Source organism: Schistocerca gregaria, chromosome X, assembly GCF_023897955.1.
Source record: "Schistocerca gregaria isolate iqSchGreg1 chromosome X, iqSchGreg1.2, whole genome shotgun sequence".
In the NCBI taxonomy this organism is placed as follows: Eukaryota; Metazoa; Arthropoda; class Insecta; order Orthoptera; family Acrididae; genus Schistocerca; species Schistocerca gregaria.
This window is the reverse complement of record NC_064931.1, coordinates 504,034,226-504,054,817: the sequence shown is the minus strand read 5'-3', so window position 1 is coordinate 504,054,817 and position 20,592 is coordinate 504,034,226. Positions and strand designations below refer to the sequence as shown.

Below are 20,592 nucleotides of genomic sequence, written 5' to 3'. Positions count from 1 at the left end.
CATTAGATGTTATAATTCAAAACCTAAAAAATTAAATTTTATTTAATTCATTAAATCAATTTGTATATTAAGAGAAGGGGCAAATCGACACCTTCTGGTTATACGAGGAACAAATCAGAATAGAGAACATTGTTTAACAATATGAGTGAACATTTTGGGAAATTATCAAATAGCAAGAAAAATCATGTAATATGTTCAGTACTAAAAGATTTTTTATAGTTGGAAGTACAATGGAAGAAATTTTGTCATGATGGTTTGGTACTTATACATACTTATATGATTCAGGAGTTGTGACTGCAGAAGAGTTACACATGGTAACAACAGAATTGTTACTATTATTAGATGACTTATTTGATTGTTGATGGGTAGAATTTCCTGAATTGAATGTCAGCAATGGTTTTAAGTTCCCATGTGCATTTTGTTTTCCACTGTAATTTGCAAGATTCTGTAAAACATACATACAATTAAAAACAATTTATTTGTTATTACAACCAGTAAAATTTGTGGTTAAGACTGGTGCATTTAATATGAGTATTAGAAACTCTAGAACCATAAAGTAGATCAAGTAGTACAGAAACTAGTAGTTTCAATATATTTTACCCTTTCCAAGTAGTATAATAAGTTTCTTGATACTACTGCTATTTGCTTGGCAGCCTTGACATTTGAATAGTTAAAACAAATGATAAAGATAGAGACAAGTTAATTCATCCATTACACAGAAGACATTTCTAAAACTGTGTTAGTGAGGAGTGAATCAGTATCATACTGATACTATAGCAATTCCAGATTTGCAGTTGCTATTTGTGGCCTACCCTTAATAAAAACATTGTGTAGATCAAGTGCCTCTCCTGCTGATTATAATCTTCAAAATGGTAGTGACTACATACACACTATCACTACATAAGCAGTCTAAGAATATGAAATATTTTATATGGGTGCCTTGAACTTTTGGAGTAAAATTTCATGTTAAGTCCTAATTGTTTGCCATTCAAAAATATATTTCAGCAGTTGGAATCTTAGAATCCAGTCCCAGTCAGCTAGAGACAAATTTCACATCAGGCCCTAATTGTTTACTGTTCAAAAATACATTTCAACGGTTAGCATCCAGTCCTTTGAAATCTTATCAAGTTCTGAATGAATATATGTTCCACTGTTTCAGACAGTACTTCCTTATCAATAACTGCAATGTATGCAAAAAGTCTGAAGTTACTATTAGCCTTTACCTCTAGTAGACTGTCACAGCAGTCAAAGCACACTGTGTCCTAAGTGCAGTTGGCTGCAACAGCAGTTCAGTGTCAATGTGCCAGTGATGTGGTCAACTTCTGTAGAAGTTCTGAGACTTAAGCAAAACTTAGCTTTGATGATATACCCAGTCATTAGAATGGAGTGCTGTTCAAGACACAACAAGATTCCTTTTGGCTTCCAATGAGATAACACATACACTCATCAGCAAAGCCAGATTCAGAAAAAGATGATTCTTTTGCACAGATTTTCCAACCCACACATGCTCATTCCCAGTATTCACAATCTATAATTGCTGCTACAGTGCCTACAATGTGCAGAAAACAAATGCGTTGTCTATGGCCAAAAGCTCAGATAAATGCAAATGACTGCTGTCTATTTCTCTTTTGATTTCTTGTATATACAAAAATTGTTGGAAAGATTTGCCAGAAAATAAATAATAGCAATATGTATTAATTAGACAATTTTGAGGCAAAGACAAATTGAAGAGTAAACAAGTGGACTTCTTATTGCATCTTATTCTCTTATGTTATGCATAAAAAAGACCACATTTTTCAACAGACCCTGTGTTGCACATATCAATCAGTAGTGGAATAGATTTATAGGCAATATGTTGATTAACATAGGTGATATAGATAAATAAATTGACAGATTAGCACATAAGGTAGAAAACAGATGACAGTTTGAACAAGATAGACGGCAACAAAGATGGACAGAGGATTACATAAGAAGTATGATGGCCACATGGGCCAATATAACAATAAAAATAATTGTTTTTGAAAATATCATGTAACAGAATAGATAAAAAAATCTATTCACCAAGCAATGGTAGGAGAATGCACATACAAAGGTACTTGAATTTTCAAACTTTTGGAGCCAGTGGCTTCTTCTTCCACCAGAAGGGTTGAAATGGAAGGATGTCCGGTAAGTCTCCCCTGACCTGGGGTTCTGGGTGACTTTCCTGAACTCACCCAATTTCCTAAACCTCATTTTCCTTCACCCCTCTTCCTAACTCTTTATCCTACTGCTAGAAGATGGAGACACTGGCTCTGGAAGCTTGCAAATTCAAACACCTTCATATGTTTACTCTCCTACCACTGCTTGCTGAGTAGATTTTTTATTTTTATTTTTCCAAATGGTTCAAATGGCTCTGAGCACTATGGGACTTAACATCTATGGTCATCAGTCCCCTAGAACATAGAACTACTTAAACCTAACTAACCTAAGGACATCACATACATCCACGCTTGAGGCAGAATTTGAACTTGCGGCTGTAGCAGGCATGCGGTTCCAGACTGAAGTGCCTAGAACTGCAAGGCCACACCGGCTGCTTATTTTTCCAGTTACATTAAAATATAATGAAAAGGTCTAATTGCTACTCACCATAAAGCAGACATGTTGAGTTACAGACAGGCTTACAGAAAAGACTGTTACACATTGAGAATTTTCATAAAGGAAAAGGACAACACACACAATTCACACAATCAAGCACAGTTCATGCACACAAGACCACTATCTCCAGCCACTCTGGCAGAATGCAAGTGTGTCAGATGGAATCAGCAATCTGGAGTGTCAGCAAAGGGGGATGGATAGCAGGGTACAGGTGGAAGAGGGGGGGGTTTGGAGAAGATAGAAGTCAGCACTGCCTGGTAGAGAGTGCAGGGATGACATGGTCTCAGGACAAGGCTGCCAGGCACAACACCTTGAGGCTGTGGGGGAGGGAGGGAGAATGGGCAGCGAAAAAGAAGAGAACCAGAGAAGGAGAAAAGACAGGTGGGTGCACTGGCAGAGAGCAGTGTATAATGAGGATGAGGGTATGTGAATTGGGAGTTGCTACAATACGGGGGTTGAAACCATTGGGGAGAGAGTGTAGGGCAGTGGGCTGCTGTAGGTTGAGGCCAGGCTGATTTTGGGAGTATATAATGTGTTGTAAGAATAACTCCCATCCATGCACTTCAGAAAAGCTGGTGGTGGAAGGGAGGATCCAGATAGTCTGGGTTGTGAAGTAGCCATCATAATCAGGCATGTTATATTCAGCTGCATCTTGTGCCAAAGGCAGATCCACTTTGTTCTTGGCCACAGTTTGGCAGTGGCCATTGATCCTGGTGGACAGCCAGTTGGTAGTCATACCAATATAAAAAGCTGTATGATGATTGCAGCAGAGTGGTGTGGCAGTTGAAGGTAGCAAAGAAGTTTTAAATTTCACATATTCATGGAGGACAGTCTTACAAACATAAACATACTGTTGTTTGATCATCAAACAGACTATCGTAGGGATGACATAGTAATAAGCACCTCAGGAACAGAAACAACTGAAAGAGTGGAAAATAAATAATCCGCCAGGTCCAGAAGGCATCCCGATTTAGTTTTACAAAAAGTTCTCTATGCCTTTTGCCCCTTATTTAGCTTGCATTTATTCCAAATCTCTCAGTCAGCACAAAGTCCCAAGCGACTGGAAAAAAAAGTGCACAGAGTTTTGCTTATCAGAACTGCAAAAAACTGGATTCACAAAGCTACAGATCAATATCCTTAACATTGATTTGTTGCAAAATTCTTGAACATATTCTCAATTTGAATATAATAAATTTATTTGAGACCAAGAATTTTATGTCCACAAATCTTTATGGTTTCAGAAAGCATCAGTTGTGTGAAACTCAGCTTGCCCTTTTCTCACATTATGTAGTGTGAACAATGGATGAAGGGCAACAGGCAGAGTTCATATTTTCCAAAGTCATTTGATATGATACCCCACTACAGACTGTGAATGAAGGTATGAGCATATGGAATATGTTCCAGATATGTGAGCGGCATGAAGACTTCTTAAGCAACAGAGCCCAGTATGTTGTTATCAATGGTAAGTGTTCATTAGAGACAAGCATATTGTCAGGAGTGTCCCAAGGAAGTGTGGTAGGGTTGCTATTCTATTCCATATACATAAATAATCTGGTGCACGGGGAGGGCAGCAATCTGCAGCTGTTTGCTTATTCTGGTGTAGTGTACAGGAAGGTAACTGTTGAGTGACTGTAGGTTGTAGAAGGATACCAGATGATTTAGGCAAAATTTGTAGTTGGTATGATGAATGGCAGCTGGCTGCAAATGTGGAAAAATTTAAGTTAATGCAGATATGTAGGAAAAACAAACCCTTAATGTTCAGATACTTCATTATTAGTCTCCTTCTGGATATAGCTGCATTGTCTAAAATCTGGGTGTAATGATGCAAAGCAATATGAAATGGAATGAGCATGTGAGGATTGTGGTAGGGAGGATGAATGGTCGACTTCAGTTTATTGGCAGAATTTTAGGAAAGTGTGGTTCATCTGTACAGATGGACACATATAGGATCCTATTGCCACCTATTCTTGAGTAATGCTCAAGTGCTTTGGATCTGTGCCAGGACAGATTAAAGAATGACATCAATGCAATTCAGAGGTAGGCTGCAAGATTCATTACCAGTAAGCTCCAGCAACACACTAGTATTACAGAGATGCTTCGGAAACTTAAATGGAAATACCAGGAGGGAAGGCAACATTCTTTTCAATCAACTCTACTGAGAAAATTTAGAGAACGAGCATTTGAAGCTGACTGCAGAACCATTCTATTGCTGCCAACATATATTTCATATAAGGACCACAAAGATAAGATACAAGAAATTAGGGCTCAAATGGAGACATGTAGATAGTTATTTTTCCCTCAGTTTATGTGCAAGTGGAACAGGAAAGGAAAACACTAGTAATGCTACAGGGTATCTTCTGCTGTGCTCTGTACGATGGCTTGTGGAATATGTATGTACACATGACATGGGTGCTTTCACAGGGCTGTGACAGGAGTCTTGGCCACCTGTGGAAGCAGCCATGTCATATACCAGTTCTGCTACAACTGTTGAACAGCTTTTTATATTGATATGACTACCAATCAACCATCCACCAGGACGAATGGCCATCGCCAAACTGTTCTTGAGCACAAAGTGGACCACCCAGTGGCACGACATGCAGCTGAACATAATTTGCCTGATTACAATTGTTGCTTCATAACCCATACCATCTGGATCCTCACCTCCACCACCAGCTTTTCTGAAGTGCAGAGATGGGAGTTATTCTTACAAGACATTCTCTGCTCCCAAAATCATCGCTACCTCTATCTACGGTATAACCTACTATCCCTACACCCTTTACCCATCAGTTTGCTCCCCTTCTATCATATCCCTTCCCAGTACATGCCCTCTCAACCTCATTATACACCACTCTCCACCAACACACCCACCAGTCTTCTCCCCTTCTCTCCTTTTCTTCTCCCTGCCCCCCTCCCTCCACAACAGCCTCAAGACACTGTGCCTGGTAGCTTTGTCCTGAAACCATTTAGTCCTTGCACACTCCACCATGTAGTGCTGAATTCTCTACCCTCATCTGTACCCTTTAACTCTCCCCCTTCACTGCCCACTCCAGACAGCTGCTTCCATTCAACACAGCTCTATTTTTCCCAGAGTGGCTGGACATAGCAGTCATGTGTGTATGAAGTGTGCTTACTTCTGTGAAAGATGTGTTTTTTCCTTTTACTTTCTGAAGAATGTTTTGGCTGAAAGCTCAAAGTGTAACAGTCTTTTTGTTGTGCCTGTCTGCAACTCAATGTGTCATTCTTAAGGTGAGTATAAATCTATCCTTTTCATAATATTCACAACACATGTTCCAATGTGGACTTTACATTTTCTGTGCAGGCTGTCATTTATTAATGAAACATTTCCTGAGTGACTGAAGTATTCTGAAGTTAAGTCTTTGGTTAAGAAAGGAGATAAACAAGTATCGACAAATTCCCACCCAATTTCAATTTTGCCAGCATTCTTGAAAATTTTATAAAGTGTAATAGCCAACTGGCTTCTTAACTACCTGACAACAAATAATATATTATTAGTGTGACAGTTCATATTTTTAAAGGGTTCTAAGAATGCTATCTACACATACAGCAGTAATGTACTTAATTTATCAGTCAAAAAATTACAGGCTACTGGAATATTTTATGATCTGTCAAATGTATTTGACTGTGAGAATCACAATATACTTTTATGTAAATTAGAATATTATGGTGTAACAGGAAATGCTACAAAATGGTTCAACTCATGTATCTCGGGCATGAAACAAAGGATGTCAATGGGAAACAGAAGTGCATGAAACTAATAGGCACTACCCAGCTGCAACTAATTACATATGGTTTCCACAATGTTCCATCTTATCCCTTACTTTTTGTTGTATACAGGGTGTTATAAAAAGGTGTGGCCAAGCTTTCAGGAAATATTCCTCACACGCAAATAAAGAAAATATGTTATGTGGACATGTGTCTGGAAATGCTTACTTTCCATGTTAGAGCTCATTTTATTACTTCTCTTCATATCACATTAATCATGGAATGGAAACACACAGCAGCACAACGTACCAGCAACACTTTGTTACAGGAAATGTTCAAAATGTCCTCCGTTAGTGAGGATACATGCATCCACCCTCCATCGCATGAAATCCCTGATGTGCTGATGCAGCCCTGGAGAATGGCATATTGTATCACAGCCATCCACAATAAGAGCATGAAGAGTCTCTACATTTGGTACCAGGGTTTTGTAGGTAATAGCTTTCAAATGCTCCCATAAATTAAAGTCAAGAGGGTTGAGGTCAGGAGAGCGTGGAGGCCATGGAATTGGTCCTCCTCTACCAATCCATCGGTCACCAAATCTGTTGTTGAGAAGCGTACGAACACTTCGACTGAAATGTACAGGAGCTCCATCGTGCAAGAACCACATGTTGTGTTGTACTTGGGAAGGCACATGTTCTAGCAACACAGGTATGAAATAAATAAGTTTGCAGTGCAGTTGTGGATCAATAAGAAACTATTCACCTTGTATGCAATAAGGGGAAAGCAGTCAGTCTAATACAATTATTTGTAAAAAGAGAACAAAATGTAGAATTAAAATGCATGCTGACAATTTTTATTCTGATTTTCAAGTAGTAAAATACGGTATAGCACAAAGCTTGACACTCAGTCCATTTCTGTTTTAGCTGTATGTGAGTGTTAATGGCAGCATCAGTAAAACAAACTGTAATCATATATGCAGATGATACACCACCCATTGTAAACAGTACCTCAAGAAATGATTTACAAATAAGAACTCTCACTGACACAGAAACAATAAGTGAATATTTAAGTACAAACCATTTATAAATCCAAAAAGAAACTAACCTACATGAAAGTATTTCCAAAGAGAATAACAAATGAAGACACACTAAGTGTTAGGCTTAGGGATCCACTGATAACACAAATTGAGACCAAAAATTTTATGGGGTTAACAGTAGACAGGTTTATGAGTTGCGAATATTATGTTCAAAGATCTATAAAAAAGTAAGCAGTTGTGTATTTTTAATGAAGAAAATGTCCCATATAATTTATGTAGATACTGTATTAAAGATGTGCTATTGGCTAATTTATCAACATTTGCTATCTATATTTATTTCTTCATAGGCACTCTGCAAATCACACTTAAATGCCCAGCAAAGGATTCATTGAACCAACTTCACAGTAATTCTCTGTTATTCCACTCTTGAACAGTGCACAGAAAAAATGAACATCAATATCTTTTTATGTGAGCTTTGATTTCCCTTATTTTATTATGATCATTTCTCCCTATGTAGATTGTCATCAGCAAAATATTTTCACATTCGCTGGAGAAAGTTGGTGATTGAAACTTCATGAGAAGATCCCACTGCAATGAGAAATGCCTTGTTTTAACCATGTTCACCCCAACTCCTGTATCGTGTCCATGACATTCTCTCCCCTACTTCTCAATTATTATTATTATTATTATTATTATTAGCAATAATACAAAATGTACTGCCCTCCTTTGAACATACTATCTAGTAAGGATATTGTATTATAATATAGTGGGACTTTTTCAGTGATAGCCTAACATATGACCTCTTTCTTTAATTTTCTTTTCTTTTTTTAAGCTTCAGCAGTGGGTGGGGGGGAGGGAGGGGGGACCGAGAGAAAACAATATTGGTAGGCTATCACCAAGTTTCCAAATCAAATTCAAACAATTTAAAATCTTGAAAGATCTGTTGTTTGACATAAGGTAAGTCATTTGTATTATTCTTGTTACCTCAAATATACATAGAGTTATACTGTTCTAGAATATCAAACAATGTGATTGGTCAAGAAATGTATATATCATGAGTAACAATCTTTCCTTTTCGTGATATTGTCACTGCTTCCATAAAGCAAACAAAATTATTTTGTATACAATGATATCATTCCTCATTCTATTTCTTTGTGACCGTTTGGAATTAATTAATTTATGTTATTTAAACCCATCTCTCTCCTGTTATGTTTGGCCTAATACAAAAATTCAGTTGAAAATGGTCTGCTGCAGCCACTTGATATTTTTGCAGGTACTACAGCATCAAGATGCCTAGAATATATGTCTCCAAATCAGAATAACAAATGTGGGATCCTATTGTGATGACACTGGGCACACTGTCTGCTGCAGTTGGGAAAAATTGTTACTATATAAGCCTTCAGAAAAATTTATATAGTTTCTATATATATTTTTCTTTTTCACTTCAAAATAATTGGTGTGATATCTTGTAAGATGTAAAGTCAAAATGAGTAAGTACAAAGTTTCTAACAATAACCACAGTTTGATGAAAATTCCATTTCCCTCAGAGTGGCCACTTTACCCCATCTTCCCCTACTAAACCAATGTCTACATACTGTGTCAGCAAGACAGGTCATTTTTTGTGTTTGATCAACACTCACAGATTGCAGCAGAAAGTGAAATTGGATGCCTGTAAATAGTCATTTAAATTATTAATGAAGTTCTGTTTTGTCTCTGTTTTCATTCATTATGTGTGCGTCTATTGTAATATGATGAAACTGTATTTTACCCTCAAATTGTAAATTGTAAATATATATATTGATGTATCCAATATTGCTCTAAACAACAATAAAAGAATGAATGAATAACTTGAAAAAAAGTGCTTCCAAAAATATAGAGGATGCCTCCAATAGATACAGCAGCTTATATTGGTCTCAAAAGGCAATACACATGAAAACTTAGATTATCCATAGGAAATTATGCTACATTTAAAACTCCCATAATAAGTATATGACTGCATGGACAATCGTTAAGCTGTATTAGGTAGATATAAGAACTGTGAAAAACCTACAAACAATGTTAATTATACTCCAGATGATCTTTATCTTTTGTTCGTTATTTCTGTAAGGCCCAGTTCCCCAACTCCTATAAATAAGAAGCCCAAAAATTTGCAAAAATACTAAAAATTTTACCTGGAAAGAAGTATAAGTACACTCTATCGTTAAGAGACTGGATTTTGTTAATTGTCAATTTATAGAATGTTTGAGAAAAGACAGTGTTTATTTCCCTGTCTACAAAGTGTGCCTGACCCTGTATTAAAAATTATTTTGCAGTTTTTCTGGTCCAAGTATTTCCAAATAATTGAATACTAAACACACAAGCAAATATGCATGCATTTGTCAAATAATAATATCATAACTAAGTCTCTACATGATTTAAGGTCCAGATCTCAACAGTCAGTTCTGTTTTATGCAAACCTATTCTGAATTATAGTTATGTGCTGAAGACACACTGGTTGATCTGCATAAGGCATGTGAGTCTGTAAACAATAAAATATTACTGGAAAAACCATGATGCATTAGAGACTTGGAGATCTCTCTCCTATTTAATTATTTCTCTGTAACTTGACACTGTCTGTAAACTACAATTCAGAGTTTCAAAATAATACTCAAGGTGTTCCCCAAAGATCAGGGCCACTGTTGTTTATAAAATTACAGTGACTAGGGGGTGTGCATTTGGGTGTCTGTGTGTGTGGATGAGTGTACTATTGCTGGAAAAGGAGCTACTGCCCAAAAGCTAGTGTGAATGCTGTTTCCTGTTATGTGTTACTGTGTTATGTGTTAATGTGCTCCACTCATTGATCCCTTTTCTTACACATTTATAACACTCAGTAACATGCCACGTAAACAGTGGTTTATGCAGATGAGACATTTTTCATAAATTCTGGAACATATGTCAACAAAATGGAATTGCGAAATTAAGAGTAGCTGAAGTTATCAAATATCTGGTTAATCTGAATTCATTTTTCAAACACAGATTCAGAAGCCCACTTCTACTGATGAAAATGAAACAAAATGTCATGTGGTGAGAGCCTCCCGGCAGGCACAACTTGATTGCCGGTGCAAGTCTTTTGAGGTGCCTCCACTTCAGAGGCTTGCACATTGATCAGGATGAAATGATGATGATGAAGACAACACAAAAACCCAGTCCCTAAGTGGAGACAGTCTGCAACCCAGATGGGAATCAAACCTGGGCCCCCTGGCATGGCAAGCCTGTGTCCTGTCCTCTTAGCTACTGTGGTGGACACTTCAACCGATGGGCCTAGTGGCATGTGATGAAAGGAAATATTTCTGTAATTGTGACTATTTGAAAACTGTATGAAAATTACTTACTGTTTAGTTTTTCCCAATTTATGGTGGCCACATGATCACAAAACTGATCAATTGTTTCCTCAACAGTGGCAGTACAGCATGACAGTCTTGTGCAGTATTTGGTGTATGGCACAGGTGGGTATAACAGTTGTTGTCTTGCACGAATGTGTCATCATTTGTGTAATTTGTTTGTGACTGCAGTTCAAGTGTCTTTGTGAATAGAGTAAATTTGAAAATTTACCAATTAAATAGCCCGCTGCACAACACTCATAAACAATTTTTGCATATCAAATGAAAATTAAAACAACTGCAGCTGTCTTTCTTGCATTTAATTTATTCATGCAACCAGTATCACTGTCCCATTAGACCGATGGCTCAGTTACTGAATGAAGTGACAGTGTCATGTAAACCAGTGACCTACGGACAAGAGTTATTTCATGTCGACTCACGTTATGAATGCACATGAGACTGGATTCCCCGAGTTTACAGTTGTCCAGGGTCTAAAGATGATGTAATCAAACACTGAAACTGGTTGCATAAATAAATAAAATGCAAAAAAAGACAGCAGCAGGTGTTTTCATTTTCATTTTACACTGAACAGTCGAAGTCCATGTAACCATCTGCACGGTGGATCAAATAAAAATAAAAGTGGCACAGAGAACAAAGTTCCAGGGTATGAAGAAACATAGCAGAGGAAAGGAAATACACTACTAACCTGACTATACCAGATGCTGAATGTGACCACCTTTCATCTCTTGATGCTTCTCTGCCCTAGTCATGAAGTTGCTGAGGGCAGACTGCTAGGATTGCTGCAGTCTCATCTGAAATGTTTTGCTGTAGTTCTTGAAGACTATGAGGGTTGTAGTAATACACCTTAGACTTGAGGGCTCCTCACACAAAGTAATTGCACACTGAAAGATCAGGTGACCTGGGTGGCTAGCTAAAGCAATAACCAGACTGACCTCTGCTCTCTGCTTTGCACTGCCCACTCACACTGACACAGCCCATATTATGCTCTGAACTGGTGTGGATCACATGGTGGGAATACCCATGATGTGCACATCAACAGGTGTGGTTACCCTGTACTACAAGAATGGATATACAAAGATTTGTGCATATTGTCCTTATGACTACATTGGCATCCCTGCCTTCCACAAGGAAAACCAAATCTACAATGGCCCCAAAATGCAGTAAATTTCAACCTAATTAGCCTGATGTGGTTTGACCTTTTCTGCTCTCTTCAAGGTCTTATGTGAATTTTCCTGAGCACATAGTTCCAGTTTCAGAAGAGATGTATATTGTAGATTTCTGCTGACAGAAATAAGTGCTGAACTGTGTTATAAAAGATACAAAACATAACAGGAAACATTTCTTGAGTGATGTGCATCCACTGAATGATGAATCACAACTATAAAACTCCCTAAAGGTGTATATGCTGTTTGTGGTAAACATGTTAAAACATATACTACCATTATATTTATAACTATTGTAGTTAATACAAAATATTTTGCCCCAATAAATATACTTCCAAGATTATGGAAATTAGTATTCTTATATTGGATATCTCTTACAAAACTGCTTCTTTTCTGAGTAATTCTGTGCACAATACTTCAAAAGTTGCTTATAACATTATTGCTACATTACCTGAGAACATTGGCCTCCATTATTTACTGGTGTGATAACTTTCCTCTGATGGTAAACAGTTGTATTCTCCACAGCCACTGGTAGACATTCTTCTTCAGATGATCCCTGGATGCAGAAGGCACATACAAATTGTTACGTATATTTTTACAGTTAAGAGTTAGATTTCATCATATTGAAATATGAGAGGGCAATTGTTGTAAATTTTCCTAACTGTCCTCTCAATTTTGTACAACACAATGTCACTGTATAATACTATTTGGGCACTATGTTTTGAGAAAAGTTGAGCAAGCAAAGTAGGACTGTAGAGTCAAAATCTGGAGTGTTTATTATTTACAATAGGGTAATAAATTTTCTTGTCTGTAAATTATTAATCTGAAGCACATAAAGAAAGAGTGGCTTTCTAATCAGTTTTACCAATTTTTATCCATTGAAATGGCCTCTAATGATAAAACTATCTCCTACACAGCAGAACAGCAGATGACATGCCATTAGTAACACATATATTGTACCCATATTTAATAATATAAGAATGTAGAAATCTGTACAAGAGATATGGGTCTGAAATCAGTCTTGATTTGAATGAAAAAGCAAATTTTATGAAATAATTACCGATGCCACTTTGTCACACTTTAATAACACTGTTACAGAAGTTCATCAAACTGAGTGCAATTATAAATTCTCTTGAAGCTTATATGCTACAAGAGGCTTCACCTCAGTTTTTCAGCAGTGCCTAATGTTTTCTATGAAAACAACATTTATTTTGTCAATTCCAACTATTTTCAAACTTTCCAGAATATCAAATGGTCATTCTCACAAATGCATTTGAAACGTATGAAAAAAGAAAAATGTCTCATGGTTACAAAACATAATGAGGATGGAAGTACAAATCATCACAATTACATATTCAACCAAAGAAATTATTGACATAGTTTGCTGTTAAATAAGGTAGTAATTCTAAAAGCTTCTTTTCAGATGGGCCCGCAGCATGCACTAGATCAGTGATTGAAATATTAAATAGGTTCCCATTTTCTGCTGTGTAAGGTAATGAAATCATTGTGCAGTGAAAACGGAACATTTGTTAATATGTTAAATAAGAGTTAGTGCAACAGGACAGAACTTATGAAACTTGGTGGTCATGTGGGCCTATTTCCACTTTCTGTCATACTACTGAACTGAAATGTTGTATGTATTTATTAAGGTGAGCACAGTGAAAAATTACACATACATAGTTAGGACATTTGGTCAAAATAAATGAACAAATTCTTGTTCAATAGCTTCAAGTAATGAATTTTCAAAATCTTTAAAATAAAAGCTTGTTTTCATTAGTGAAAATTAATTAAAAATTTCCTTTTAAGTCTGGTTGCTCTCTGTTTTCTCCTCCCCCCCCCCCCTAAAATTGGTCATAATTGAAAATGTATATAAGCTGTGCTTTATTGATTATAACAATGAAGAAAGGTATTACAAATGTTTTGTCTATTCTATAGCCTTTAGATGTAACTAATATATATACTAGAATCCACTTACAATGAACCATTTAAATCAAGTTTATTTTCTTAAACTAAAACTTCAATTCATTGGATACCTGTTTTTTGGGACAGATTTTTTAAGAATAGTACTTTAAATGACTGCACTTAGTTTGTCTTCTGTGCTGTTTTTTGAGATGTGTTGATGACAAAAGATCCAGAGCAGAGAATTTTGTCACCACAGTAACAACTACAATCTTCAACATCTTTCAACTGACAGACAGGAAATTTTGGTTCATATATATCCAAATCCCAGAAAGCACATTCCATTAACTTTACTTTATGCTGACACATCACTACTTACATCAGTCAGTAGACATTTCTTATTTCACAGCACTAGTTTTTTCTTTAAAAAAGTCCACCCATCACAGCATGTATTGGAATTTACAACTCTTTGATACAAAAGTTTTGTTTTTAGTATAATAGTATTTATAAACACTATTTTGAACATATGAATAATTGGAATTTTTAATCATATGAATGAATGCAAACTGCAAGTCCACTTTCTCCCTCAAGGCACTGTTTCTTCTTGTAGTACTAAGATACCAATTACTGACACAAACTGGTCATGGGACTGATCTTATACCACCATCCAATGTCACTGAATGAACTCAATAAAATCCTTTTTCTGGAACTGTGGCTAACTTTCGTCTTGCTTTGAGTTGAAGGCTATTCTTCTCTAAACACTGAATTCCCCTTCCATCCACACCCTCCCAAAACAGCTAACATTCTGCTCCCCATCCAGTGAATGCAATATCCTAACTCATCTTTATCTCATTGCTGTTCATAATCCTTTTCATTTCTTTGTGGAAGACACAGGGAAAAGACTTGTCATCTGCACCTCTGGGTACATACCATCCCCTATTGAAGTTGTGTCATAGGCTTATTAAGCCTTAAGATCCATATAGAAGGTGAATCAGGAATGGGATAGCAATAGAGTTTAAAAACTTTTTGATTGTAAGACTTGCTGACATGTAGCGAAGAAGTGTGGAAACTGCAGGAGACCTAAACAAGGTGGGAGAGCATTGATATGAATAGCAAACTTACAGGAAAGGAATGAACTAATAGCAGACTGGAGACCTTGTAAGGGGTTTACAAGCAGTTTGTTACATAAAATACAAAGAGTAACAATTTACTTGATGTTCATTTGATAAAGACTGGCGACATACATGGTAGGAAATGGATGTATTATTATAGGTTGTAGAGAGAGGTGACAGAGGCTGCTACACATGTCAATAATTTAAGTCTGAAAGAGGAAGAGATCTCAATGATACATGGCTCTTCAATATGAATAGAAAATGTGCCAGTGGCCTGTAATCCAACAATGAATGATTTCTGCACTGTTGACTGTAATCAACGCTGATCAAACTGCACTGGGGAATTTTAAAAAAAGTGACATCATGTCCCACATCAAGCTGCACAGCATCAAATATAAGTTAATAAGAAGTCATGATGTGAATTAGAATTATGTTCAAAGTAAAAATTCTGCAGAGACTAGAATGAAATTTGTATCTTAAGAAAATCCATAAGATCAGTGAAAAGCAGGTCAAGAAAACCTTAATGCAGTTCTCAGAACACATAGACTACATTATTTTTTTTAATTCTTAGAAGCCACAGTCTTGCAGAATAATGTAAATGATATTGCTTTCACCATTTAACTATTATTTATTTAATTCTGGATTCCTGCTTTGTAGCCCTTGTAAAGTGATTCATCATTGTCCTTTCAAATTAAGTTATATTTCATGCCACAGTAAAGGTCAAGAACACCATATTCATTATTTGAACATACAATGATTGTAATTTTGATGCCACATTAGAAAACTAAGGCATTTGAAAACAAGCAGGAGAGTGGATATAATACACTCATGAAACAGGAAACAGAATGAATCAATTGGGAACACATACCAGTCATAAACAAAAGCCATTAAAAACAGAGTGCCACAAAGTTTTGTATTTTGGACATTGCTGTTTAATCTGTTTTTAAACAACAAAGGTGTACAAGAGAAAGAGAAGAAAATTCTATGCACAGGTGACATGACAATATTGAATAGTGACCAAAAATGAGGAACAACTTGAGGAAACAACATATATCTCTGTACTTATGTTCAATATTAGTGAGAGAGATCTGAGCATATAGAGTTAGAGATAGATCAAATAAGGCTGGAAGGAGCAGAATCAATTACATTCTTAGGTATCACTGTGGACAGTGGGTTGAAATGGGAACATCATATTAATTCTGTCTGTAAGAAACACAGCTCCACCATAAGTTAAAACAATATGGAATATCATTAAAAGGGAAACAGGGCAACCAAGGTCACTGGACAACAGTATTACTGTTAAGCACAATGAAAAGCTTATAAATGAAAAATCACAGGTTGAAAATATTTTTAATAATCATTTTATAAATGTAGTGGAAAATATAGGCACTAGCTGCTCACCAGATAGGGCAGAACTCTATATGAAAGAGGCATTCCCGGTGCAAACAAATGAAATTGAAATCCTACCCACCTCACCGTCTGAAATTAAGAAAATAATAAATTCACTTAAGAATAAAAACTCACATGGAACTGATGGTATCTCCAATAGAATACTAAAATCTTGTCCACACCTGATAAGTCGAGTTCTTAGCCACATATGTAATAGCTCATTGAATCAGGGAATATTTCCTGACAGATTGAAATATGCCATAGCTAAACCCTTGTATAAAAAAGGTGACAAGACAGACGTCAACAATTATCGTCCTATTTCACTTCCGACATCCTTCTCAAAAGTGTTTGAAAAAGTAATGTACTCAAGAGTAACTTTACACATCAGTGGGAATAACGTTTTAACAAAATGTCAGTTCGGTTTTCAGAAAGGTGTTTCAACAGATAGTGCTATACATGCTTTCACTGATCAAATTTTAAATGCTCTGGATAGTAGAACATCACCAATTGGGATTTTCTGTGATCTCTCTAAGGCTTTTGATTGTGTGGATCATGAAATCCTCTTAGATAAGCTGAAGTACTACGGAATGAATGGTTCAGTACACAGATGGTTCACTTCATATTTAACTGGTAGAATGCAGAAGGTTGAAACAGTAAACCCACATAGTACACAAAGGGCATCAGATTATTCAGACTGGGGATGTATCAAGAATGGGGTACCACAGGGTTCTGTCTTGGGGCCTTTATTGTTTTTAATATATGTTAATGACTTGCCTAATTATATTCATGAAGATGCAAACTTGGTTCTCTTTGCAGATGACACAAGTATTCTAATCAAACCCAAAAAGCAAGAATCAGCTGAGGAAAATGCAAATAATGTTTTTGAAAGAGTTATTAGGTGGTTTTCCGCAAATGGACTTTCATTGAACTTTGAAAAAACACTGTACATACAGTTCAGTACAGGGAAAGGCATAACACTGGAAATAAATATAGAGTGTGGGGGAAAATCTTTAGCTAAAGCAGATTGTTCAAAATTTCTGGGTGTCTGTATTGATCAGAATTTAAACTGGAAGACACACATTGACAATCTACTGAAACGATTGAGCTCAGCTACCTATGCTATTAGTGTCATTGCAAATTTTGGAGACAAGCATATCAGTAAGTTAGCTTACCATGCATATTTTCATTCATTGCTTTCTTACGGAATCATCTTTTGGGGCAATTCATCACTAAGAAAGAACGTATTTATTGCACAAAAACGTGTTATCAGAATAATGTCTGGGGCTCATCCAAGATCATCTTGTAGACAATTATTTAAAGAATTAGGGATATTGCCAGTAGCTTCACAATATATATACAGCCTAATGAAATTTGTTGTTAGTAACCCAGATCACTTCAGAATTAATAGCACAGTCCACAGCTACAATACTAGGAGACAGGGTGACCTTCACTACCGTTCATTGAATTTGACATTGGCACAAAAGGGGGTGAATTACACTGCCACAAAGATTTTTGGTCACTTGCCAAACAATATCAAAAGTCTGACAGACAACCAATCGGCATTCAAAAGTAAGTTAAGGGAATTCCTGAATGACAACTCCTTCTACTCCATAGAGGAATTTTTAGACATAGGCTAAAGAAATACAGTAAGTATTAACAATTGTACCGTATATAAGACTAACAAAGATTATTTGGGATAAATGAATCTTTTGTACTTTGACACGTTCCACATCATTACGAAAGAATCGTGTTCATGATCCATGGAACAAGTAATATAACTAACTAACTATAAGCAGGTATCCCAATATATCAACAAACAGCTTCCATGCACAATATTCCATGGGCTCTTTGAAATACAGGGTTATTCTAAATGATGGACCCATTTTCAATACTTCGTATTTATTCAAATACAAATACAAAATGAAAAAGCTCTATACCAATAAAAAAAGGAAGTTTCAAAGTTTCCTTTCATAATGTTTGATATCAAATTAAGAAATCTAATAATTTGTAATTCATTAGGTTTAATAATTATTTAAAATTGAGAAATGTCATAAACGTTATAAATGTTCAATGTGGCCACTGTTGGCTGCATGGCAAACATTGATGTGGTAGGCAAATTTGTCCCGCACAAGTGAAAGAGTATCTGCTGTTATTGAGAGCATGGCAGCAGTGATCTGGTTCTGCAGAGCATTCAGAGTATTTGCTAGAGGCAGGATGTAAACAGCTTCAGTCACATAACCCAATAAGAAAAAGTCAAAGGGTGAGAGATCAGGAGATCTTGGTGGTCAGAAGTGCAAAGCCAGGTCCTCAAGTATCGTTGCGACTTGTTGAGGAAGGGAGTCATTCAAAAGGCCTTGTGCATAACAGTGCCAATGGAGCAGAGCTCCATCCTGTTGGAAAATGAAGTCCTGGGAATCTTACACAATTTAAGGGAGCAGCCACTGTTCCAACATGTCCAGGTATGTGATTCCATACAGTTCTTTCCACAGAGAAAAATGGTACATAAACTTTTGTACGGGATATGGTACAGAACATGTTGATCTTCATTGATTGTTTTCATGTTGCAATGGTGAATGTGGATTTTACAAACCTCATATGTGAACGTTGTGTCTGTTGACTTTTCTACTAAGGTGGAAAGTTGCTTCATTGCTAAAATTTATATGTTGTAGAAATGCATCATCCTCCATCTTTGTTAGCATATAACCACAAAACGCAAAACGCTTCTCTTTTGTCATTGGGGTTGGGAGAATGAAAAAGTTGCAATTGGTAGGGTTTGTACAGCAAATTCCATATCAGAACTTCCCATACAGTTGGTTGGGGTATTTCAAGTTCTTGACTGGCTTCATTGGTAGACTTACTGTGACTGCGCACAAAACTTTCTTGAATCGATCAGACATCATCCTCTGACACACATGGTCAGCCTGTGCTTTTTCCTTTGCACACGCTCCCAGACTGTTGAAATTCATTAAACCAATGCTTTTGTGAGTTGGTGGTAGGATACCGAATTTGGTACAAAATGCCTGCTGCACTGCAATTTGCCACTCACTTTTCATGAACTCAAGAAAGCAGATAACCTTGTGCTCCACAGTTGATGTCTCATTCACAGCTGGCAGTGAAATGGAATGACGGCCCTATTGTTGGGCAAACTCTAGTGGCTGCCTCTGAAACCATCACCTCCAGCACACCATCGCATGGCAAAAACTTTGAAACTTCCTCTTTTCATTGGTATAAAACTTGTTCATTTTGGATTTATACATGAATACATATGAATTTTTGAAAATGGGTCCATCATTTAGAATAACTCTATATGTCTGCAGTATGGAATGACAGTGAAGGAAACTCAACATTCAGGAAACAAAAAATGTGCTCACAATGGGATGAAAAACAGTACACAGTTAGGATCATTTTAAGCAGAAGGACTTATGAAACAAGTCAATTATCATCCACAATGTAGTTATAAAATTTTATTGTAATCAAATAGGAAACTTACAAGAACATCATTTTTCGACATAGTCTCCTTGTGTTTCAACAAACTTGGTCCATCGTTGTACAGTGTTCCTAATGCCCTCATAAAAGAAGGTTCTCTGTTGAGCTGCAAGACAGGAATGCACGACATATTTCGCTGGTTAGTCTGAGGCAAATTGATGGCCCCTTAATTCTCTATTTGAGTGGAGCAAACAAATGATAGTCAGAATGGGCAAGATCAGGACTATGTGGAGGAGGATCCAGTACTTCAAATTTGAGTTTCTGGAGCGTTTCAGCACTGTGGGCAGCAACACGCAGAGAGGCATTGTCGTGCAACCACACAACACCTTTTGACAGCAATCCTTGGGATTTGCTTCGAATTGCACGCTGGCAGGAAGCATCTCACTGTAATGTACACTGTTTATTGTTGTTCCCCTTTCCCCATAATCTTCCAGTACTGGACCTTGTGCATCCCAAAACATTGTAAGCATTAGTTTTCCTGCAGACGATTGGGTCTTGAACTTTTTCTTGCATGGCAACTTTGGATGTTTCCATTCCATACTCTGCCATTTACTCTTCAGCTAGTAATTATGGATCCATGTTTTGTCACCAGTAATGATCCTTTCTAAGAAATGGTCCCCTTCATTACCATAGTGATACAAATGTTTTTGCAGATGTCCAAGTGCATTTGTTTATGAAACTGTGTAAGTCATTTTGGGACTCATCTTGCATAACCTTTATGAAACCCAAGTCTGTTGTGGATATTTCCTATGCAGAACTGTGACTAATCT

At 36.7% G+C, this 20,592-nt stretch overlaps 1 protein-coding gene across 4 annotated transcripts in view; it reads right to left on the bottom strand.

Annotated features, from left to right (window-relative positions):
* Positions 1 to 20,592, bottom strand: part of LOC126297705 (protein unc-79 homolog) — an 810,295-nt gene that overhangs the window by 329,797 nt on the left and 459,906 nt on the right. For all 4 annotated transcript variants that reach the window (XM_049988834.1, XM_049988837.1, XM_049988836.1 and 1 more), the window contains exons 31-32: positions 12,388 to 12,492; positions 273 to 445 (exon numbers count right to left, since the gene is read on the bottom strand). In XM_049988834.1, the coding sequence (XP_049844791.1) occupies positions 273 to 445; positions 12,388 to 12,492 (278 nt within the window). The remainder of the gene's footprint in view (positions 1 to 272; positions 446 to 12,387; positions 12,493 to 20,592) is intronic.